The sequence below is a fragment of the Anneissia japonica genome, unplaced genomic scaffold (assembly GCF_011630105.1).
Source record: "Anneissia japonica isolate Jap-2015-1 unplaced genomic scaffold, ASM1163010v1 scaffold287726_len2788222_cov184, whole genome shotgun sequence".
In the NCBI taxonomy this organism is placed as follows: domain Eukaryota; kingdom Metazoa; phylum Echinodermata; class Crinoidea; order Comatulida; family Comatulidae; genus Anneissia; species Anneissia japonica.
The window spans coordinates 832,137-841,016 of NW_022705125.1; the positions used below are offsets into that span (position 1 = coordinate 832,137).

At 35.8% G+C, this 8,880-nt stretch overlaps 1 protein-coding gene across 1 annotated transcript in view; it reads left to right on the forward strand.

Moving 5' to 3' along the window:
* The first annotated feature begins 378 nt into the window (after window positions 1-378).
* LOC117105315 (SCO-spondin-like) overlaps window positions 379-8,880 on the forward strand; it is a 15,409-nt gene continuing 6,907 nt past the window's right edge. The window contains exons 1-16 of the mRNA XM_033246434.1: window positions 379-577; window positions 905-979; window positions 1,402-1,563; window positions 1,987-2,054; window positions 2,636-2,737; window positions 3,433-3,459; window positions 4,129-4,319; window positions 4,562-4,661; window positions 4,775-4,933; window positions 5,548-5,630; window positions 6,049-6,165; window positions 6,530-6,692; window positions 7,038-7,278; window positions 7,596-7,734; window positions 7,914-8,210; window positions 8,335-8,746. Of these exons, the coding sequence (XP_033102325.1) occupies window positions 492-577; window positions 905-979; window positions 1,402-1,563; window positions 1,987-2,054; window positions 2,636-2,737; window positions 3,433-3,459; window positions 4,129-4,319; window positions 4,562-4,661; window positions 4,775-4,933; window positions 5,548-5,630; window positions 6,049-6,165; window positions 6,530-6,692; window positions 7,038-7,278; window positions 7,596-7,734; window positions 7,914-8,210; window positions 8,335-8,746 (2,422 nt within the window). The 5' untranslated portion in view covers window positions 379-491. The remainder of the gene's footprint in view (window positions 578-904; window positions 980-1,401; window positions 1,564-1,986; window positions 2,055-2,635; window positions 2,738-3,432; window positions 3,460-4,128; window positions 4,320-4,561; window positions 4,662-4,774; window positions 4,934-5,547; window positions 5,631-6,048; window positions 6,166-6,529; window positions 6,693-7,037; window positions 7,279-7,595; window positions 7,735-7,913; window positions 8,211-8,334; window positions 8,747-8,880) is intronic.

Consider the following 8,880-nt stretch of genomic DNA (forward strand, 5'->3'; position numbering starts at 1 on the left):
TATCATTTTATTAATCTAATTCCTCACGATACATTTGACTTGATTAAATAATGTATAACGAGAACAATAAAGAAATAATAATTGGAGGTGGGCCGCTTGTCAGAGTTAATTGTGCTAATAAGCAGCTTTCACCCGACATCTGCTGCGCTAGAAAACAGATGCTAATAGAAATAATAATTTAACCCTTAATCCGTGCAATCATCGCTCTTACAAATGTCACCGTCTTTACAAATAATTAATTACACAGATCAACTAATTATTCAAAAAACAATACATTTTTGAACAATACATTATATTAAACATTTTTTTTTTGCTGATGACAGCCTTTGGTGAGTATATAACCATGATATCGGTTGAAATATCAGATTCAGAGAAGTCTCGCTGTCAACAAGTTACAAGTGGTTCACTCTAGACCACTTATATACACTTTATTACAGTAATACTTTTTAAATAGGAAGACAGTTTTGGCAGAACGAGACGCAAACGTACTAATGGTGATGATATCACTAATACCTGTAGCTTTGTCCATAGGCCTAATTCTGTTCCCGTCAATTTTGGCACAGGTGGACATACCGAGGTAGGACTTTTACTCTCTTTTCTTTTTTTTTTACTGAGATCTTTTGTTTTTTTTTAACTGAGAATGCAACGATAAAAAACCAAACCGTGGCACACTTTTTTTTAAATTATTGTTATCATGTTTGTAATTTCGTAATGGGACAAATAACTTTGTTGAACTGATTGTAATGACTGTATGTGGTAAAATATAGGGAAAACACCCTATTAATAAATTCAATTGGATAATTGAATTAGTATTGTTTTATATTGTAAAATTATAAAAGCTGTACTTTAACCTAAAGTATGAAAAGTTAATTTTCATTTTAAGTATTTTTTTTTATTGAAATAGTTCTACCAATTTACCAAATACCGATGAAGGAACCGGTGAGGGATCCGGCGACACATCTGCCTTTATTCCACCTAAGTAAGTATGATAGTATTGTATGCTGTTATTTACTCTCTCCACTCCAAAGAGTTACTAGTAATTAATTCAATCTAATAGTCTCTTCAAAAGTGCACCAAAATAGGCGGTCCTAGGTTTCTAGATTTTGAATCGGTTGGGCTTGGGCAACATTACCAACTTTCCTGACCCCATAAAGAGGTACTGACAACTTCTCGTTAAATATTTTGTAGATAATTTTGCTTTATTTTAAACGAGATTGATAGGCAACCAAAAGATGTCCTTAATGTTAAAGGGACTAAAAGGATACTGTTGTTATTTTTCCAGGTTTGTGCAGAAGCACATGGGTGGTAAATAAAAACAAAAACATGTTTTCCTTATTCAAGTTAGTATATGATTATAATATAGTATGTTTACAATATTACATTTCTTGTTTTTACATTTAGAGAAAGTCACTACTGCCCAGAAGATGGTGTACAAAATGTTACAGAAACAGACACAGTTCCATGCATAAATATACTAACAGTAGCGGAACAAGGATGGGAAGCTGATACCGGCAAATCTGTGTACACCGATGATAATGGCGTACTAACTTGTCATGTTTTCAGGTATGCTTCTTGTTTTTTTCGTTCTGATTCTGATGGGTAAAGCTGACCTCCCAGGGCGCCAAAAGTAGGAATATAACAAGAATGGTAGCCTAAAGCCGGGCACTCCCTGCGCACGACGGTCATCGGCCGATGCGATTCTATGAAGAGCGCAACGCGACGACGCGCGCACAACGGATCGTTTTTAATGACGATCCGTTCAGACTGCTACCGACAATCAGCAGACGGCGTTGCGTCGTCTGTAATAGACGACGCATCGCCGTCTGCTTTACCGGCTTTACATCGAATGATCCACCCTCATCCACCACTCTAGTTTAAGACGCTCAGCGTCAGTCACGAACAGGCTGGTCATACCGCCTCCCACCGGCCCTATACAATCTCATATACAAAGCACTTAATATTATAGTTGTATTAACATTTTCCTAGGATTGTTGAGAAGGCAGTCATTATTGAAGTTTGCTGTGACGGATGGATGGGCGGGTTTTGTGAAGAAGGTAATGTAGATATCATATAGAAATGTCAACCATAAGAAAAATATTCATGTATTTATTATTGTTATTAATATTATTATATACTGTTATTGCTATGGAATTTGATGATGATGATGTATATAGCTACATACACTTTCACGTAATAATTTCTAAACATATTTGTGCCGGGCATTTTTGCGTTAAATTACTACACAAAAGAAACAGTAAGAACAACATGGTAAATATAATACAAGAACAAATGGATAGCAACAAAACAAAAGAAATAATTAAACATCATAGTTACCAATATCAGTAATTCACTGGAGTAAAAGATAATTCTGTAACAGGCCCTTTGTTTAAAAAATTTGCATCATTTAAGAATACATCGCTCTGTAAATAAATTTAATAACAAATACCATATTGCACTCATCGTATAGGCCTACTGACTTGAATTGAAAAAAAAAAAACATAATTCATTACAAACATTTAACATGCCCGAGAAGTACAATCTACATCTTAATAGAATACGCACATAATCCTGGTAGATAAATGTAGTGGAAGCTAGAAGGTCAACTCAATTTTTTATAATATTATTTTTGTTTTAGCTATTTGTGAGCCAGAGTGCTTGAATGGTGGCAAATGTATAGAACCTGGCACATGTAGTTGTCCAGTTGAATATGAAGGCGCCCGTTGTCAAGATAAAATAGGTGAGTAACGCACGAATTTATAATACGAAGGTGCCTTTTATTTTTTTTTAATAATAAACGTAAAACATATGGTCAACGTTCCTTTTCTGTTCACGCCCATCTCCTGGAATCAGTTGACCGTTTCTGTTAAGGCCAACTCAGACAGCGTCGGCCGACGCAGCCCGACCCGATTTATCGTCGGAGACAGTCTTAAGCCGTCGTGAGAAATATCTTTGAAATATTAAACACGTTTAATAATCTACTACGCGACTGCCCCCGACGCACACCATCGCGTCTGCGTTCAACTCACACAGACCCGACGCGACAACAAATCGCGTCGGGCTGCGTCGGCCGACGCTGTCTGAGTTGGCCTTAAGACAGTTCGCAAATTTATATCTATTCAAAGAAAATAGTCTGGTTTATTCTTCACATTGCACCTTGATAATTTTTGAACTGGCGCGGTAATTCTGTTTTTGTTTATTTTTTCAAACATGCTCTACGTCAGTAATTAAAAGCAAATACAAAAATATACATAAGTTAGGTGTCTGAGTCCTATAACTCGTAGTTAAGTTGAGGAGTAAAGAAATCAAAATAAATCTAAAGAAATAAATACTCTAAATTAAAGGCAAATCATACCTTTTCAACTATTAAACGTATACAATCCTCTCCGTCTATTTGAATGTTACTGATAACTTGTTTTTTTTTTATGTCTTCAGAAATTATTGTTGATCCATTGCCAACTGGTAAGTATTGAAAGGCAGCGTTGATGTATAATTTTTCTTCCAAATTATACTGTTGGAAATTTTTAGTATAGTATAATTAGCATATTAATTAAAGGCCACAAGATTTTAATAGCATTTTGGTATGTTAATATACGGTAATACAAGGTTTTAATACCCTTTTGGTATGTTAATAAACGGTAGTATATCATTTTTTTTATTAAAACTAATTCAATTTAGCGTTTTAGTACGTTTCCTTATTTTTTTTTTGCAATTAAGCACCTTGTAAGTATTTTAATAGACAAAACAAAATGTTTAATTATAAAAGACATAATATTAAAATAGTTGCTAATAGTGTATCCATTTTGATAGATGCAATAAATATATTCAGGCCTACTACTGTAGTCAAATTTATAGGTGTTACTATACTTGGTATTTTATATTTTATTGATTTTCCTGGGCTAGAATTCGTTTATATTGTACCTTTTGCTATTTGACTGTGTTTCGTGATTTGCAGTGTGGGCTAAAGTCTTTATGTGAGGGATGAATGATTTACCAACATATCCCTGTTTTCGGCCACTCTTCTTAAATGAAGTTATGACTCCTTTTTGGTGGTCGGGCGAGGGATGTAATAAGTACAATCCTATTAATATTTTGTCTAATGAAGAAAATATAATTGTTTTTCATTAACAGGCAGCACTAATCTTGGACAACGTACATTGTCAACTTGTGTATCGTGGAATGGTGACCACTATCGTACATTCGACGGCACCCATTTCACATTTAATGGTCAGTGCACATATACACTTGCAGCAGATAAAGACGGCCTCTGGAGCATTCTTGAGAAAAACGTTGACTGTGATAATGTAAACACTTGTCACAAGGTAAAAATAGGTCGGATACTGGCCAACGATTCACAATTATAGCCCCTCCATCATAATTCCTTTTTTGGAGTCATTGAAAATATCTCTAACGCTCTTCATAGATGATACAGTATTCACAAGATGTTAATTAAAATTACTGTAATGTTTATTTTACATTGTTTACCGTATACTTGTATTTATTTATTCATCTATCTGTCCTAACAAATAGTGTTTAAAACCACCAATCATTTTTATATTGGCAGCGCATTGAAATCCTGCTGAATTTTGATGAGCTCATCATCGAGCGTGGCTTAATCACATTCAATTCAGAGCCAGTCACTAGCTTCCCATTCTTCATCAGTGGTAAGTTAAATGCAATATTTGTTTATTACTGCCCATGTTGTTTTAACAATCAAAGCAATACAGTTGACTACCCTGGAAGAGGCTATATTTAACCTATTTTTTTTCCTTTGCAGGGATATCTCTGAGTGTCATTGGTGATTTCACATTCATGGAAAGCAGTCTAGGGGTAACAGCTAAATGGGATGCAACAAACACTATCTATGTGACACTCCTCCAAGACCTGCTCAATACAGCCGTTGGTCTTTGTGGAACATATGACAATGATCCATCTAGTAAGATTTCACCTCTTGTCTGTTCATCTATGAATTTAGTATAAGAAAAATAATTACAGAATATAAATTAAATGAGAGATGAAAAGAAGGCGCAGCACTAGTTTTCAGTAGAAATCTGCACAATACATCTGGACGTTGGTCTGAGTGAAACATAATAGACCTTTCCGAAGTGTCAATCAAACTTAACAACGGACTAATCAGAACAGCGCTAGGAATACGCGCGCGTCTTACAAACACACGTGTTGTCCCACAAACGCACGTGTTCGCGTATGTTTTTATTCTTATTATACCTCTATGGTTTTAACACTGCCGTCTTGTGCGACCTTAGCAACAAAATCCAAGGGGCGGAGCTTAGCGGAAAGGTCCATTATGTCAATGATCCAGAGTCTATTATCAGGGAACAGTGAAATTATTGTTACATCATCTTTTAGTACATTTAAGCTGCTGAACATGTTTTATATTATTACACGTGTTGGCTTCAAAATATGTAGGTAACTCTTTTACATACACTCACCACAGCATTATCATAGATATGTAACATGTTTTAAACTTTGTAGGTGAACTCTCGTAAACGTAATAAAATTTTATAATATATGTGTTTATTTCTTATGTAGATGATTTCACATTGAAAAATGGAGAGGTAACAACAGTTTTGTCACAGTTTGGAAATTCTTGGGAAGCCGCCGTTATCGGTGAGGTAAGGGATGATCAGTGTGCATAATAGGAATGGGTCTAAAATCACATAACCAATCAGAATTTTGAACTCTATGACAGCATTTAACTTCACTTTTCTTCTCATGCTAACTGACAAAGTTGCCAAAACCCATAGCTAATTTCACCCAATATCTATTTAAGTCTTTCCAAATATGTTTTAATTGATTACCAAGATAATTTCCGTTTAGTTTGGAGTGGAGCTGTACTTTGGGCTTAATTACATTCGCTTTCAAATCGTTGTGTTCTGGGTTCAAATTCTGTGAGATTTTTTTCACATCTAAAGCCTCCACATCCCAAGGATCCTAAACCTCATAAAGAAACTTTATAGAGCATCGTTTTTTGCCTATTAAATGAGAATGAAATAATAATTATTATTGAAGTGTTTTCTATGTTTTATTTAGGTTTGTACAGGTCTTGGTTCTGACCACCCGTGTGTGACTCACCCAGAACGTGTATCAACAGCCGAGGAGCTCTGTGCCGTAATTACAGCATCGGAGTTTAAGCAATGCAGCGGCACTGTAAGTTTATTTACGTTAAAGATGTTTTGTAATGATGTGTATTTGGCTTAATTAGTTTCCACCTGAAAAAAAGTCACAAAGCAGCTTTAATTGATGTAACGTAGTCAAATGCTTTTCGAGCAATTACGTATTTCACCTTCTTACCGAAAGCAAAAGTACACGTCTATGGCAAATGGTGTTTCTATCTACCGACTTAACCCTCGTGATGGTTGGTCGGTAGATGAGTCTCCATCTTTGTGTGGGCCCTAGTTGGATCTTCAAAAGAGAAATACATAAAAAAAAAAATTTTTGAATTTTATTTTTTATTTTTTTATTTGGTGGTTTGTAACGATATCTTAAATTGTTTGTTATTTAAAAACAACAGGTGGAATATACGCCATATTTGGACGCATGTATATATGATGTCTGTGCCTGGGGAAACACCAATGACGATATGATGGAAATACTTTGTGATGTACTCCAGGCATATGTCAGGGAATGTACCATGGAAAACATAATCCTAGACTGGAGGAGTGAACAGTTCTGTCGTAAGTACAATGAGTCTATAAAATCAAATCATAAAATAGAGTGAGTAAATGATAAGAGCTATGGATATTTAGGAAATGGTAATATTTTGGGCTTTCAATCAAAAGGTTGTGAGTCCGATGCAAACAAAAAAATACATTCTGTGACCAAAACGGAGCAAGATGCTTTTTGAGATTAAGATAGATAACAATTTGATTTGCCGTACCTATTAAATGTATATTGTGAAGAGAAGCAGCAGTTGTTTTAAAATGCATCGATGAAATCCTGGCTTCTATCGAAGGCCTTTTCGAGAAAAAAAAATTAGATGCAATTAGAAATTACGTACTAGAATACTTTCTGTTTCACAGCCAAAGAATGTCCCGGTCTTATGGAGTACAAGGAATGCGGTAGCAGGTGCAAGAGAAACTGTGCCACCAAGAACATGGATCTTGGGCTTCATTGTTCACCAGAATGTGTCAGTGGATGCGAATGTCCGGAAGGTTACGTTGAAGAAAAGGGCAAATGCATTGAAGTTGAAGATTGCCCTTGTATTTATAACAAAAAGGAATACGTAGCTGGAGACGTGATACAGATTAAATGTAATAACTGGTAAGTGATTACTACAAAGTCTTAAATGAGAAAATGAAATTCTCATGAGTTTATACCTTCTGTAAATCAGCCAACAGGTCCATAGTATTGAGAAGGAAGATATACACGATAATTCTGAAAGGGAGAGGTGTATGTTTAATAATTAAACGGGCAATGACTATAGTGTGTCAACATCTGACGTACTTTCCCATTTGGTTTGGACTTCCGAATCCAAAGGTTCTGAGTCCATTAGTAGTCGATCTAAGTTGTTCAATGTTGCCAAATCTGAGAAGGTTACAATTTTCTTATATTGAGCTATTTCAATTACTTTTGTTTAGCACTTGCGACTCTGGAGAGTGGACTTGTACAAATGATGTTTGTAAGGCAACATGCTCAGTGTTTGGGGATCCGCATTATGTAACATTTGACCAGAAGTACTATACATTTCAGGGCGATTGTGACTATGTTTTAGCTGAGGTAATATTATTAGTTTGGAAAAAAGTTTTGTCGGAAGGTATTGCTTTCGACAATATTTTGTAAATAATTAAGTAATTAATTGGTGTTTTCTTCACATATCATAGGTGAGTGAAACGAATGATGGTTTGTGGATGATTCTGTTTTCTTGACTATTTTCAGTTTTCTTTTGTTATTTTTAGGACTATATTGACGGTAAATTCAGTGTCATTGTAAACAACAAAGAGTGCGGCAACAGCTACTCTCTCACCTGCACTCGCTCGGCTGTCATCACCATCTCTAATACCGTAGTTACGCTAAACGCCAACCTTGAAGTGCTTGTTAACGGTCAGCTGGCAACTATGCCTTACGAGAATGCTGATCTGGCTATCGTCCAACCGTCATCCATGTTTGTTGTGGTCCATGGTTATGGTTTGAGGGTTGAGTGGGATGGAGTCTTTCGGTTGTATGTGACCGTTCAACCATCGTTTATGAACAAGGTTTATATATTGTTTTATATAAGCCTATATTATAATGATGATGATGTATAAAGTTACAATGATTCAGGTTTTTTTGCTGTATTATGTCCATAAACACTAATGTACACATTTATATTGATTGCAGCTCCGTGGTCTGTGTGGTACATATGATTTCAACCAGAATAATGACTTCATGACACCAGAAGGTGACGTTGAAGCCAGCAAAATCCAATTTGCAAATAAATTCAAAACGAATAGCAACTGTCCAGATTTGGAAGAGTCTTTGAATGTCTACGTGCCTTGCAATTTCAATAAACTCATGAGGAGCTTTGCTGAAGAGAAATGCGCTATTGTCTACCAAGACATTTTTAAACCTTGCCATGGATTTGTATCCGTTGAAATGTATTACGATGCTTGCATGTACGACGTTTGTGGCTGTGAAACAGACAAAACCAACGAATGTCTCTGTGGTGCTGTTTCTGCATACGCCAGAGAATGTGCAAATGCAGGCGCCCCAGTTTTCTGGAGAGAGCATGAACTAGTCATTGATCATTGTGGTAAGAAGAAACTATTTGCATTGTTTTGGGGATTCTAGGGGTGTCCAGTGAATTAAGTAAGAGACCTGTCTCTTATACACATCTAGATGTGTATAAGAGACAGGAACAGCGCTAGGAATACGCGCGCGTCTTAC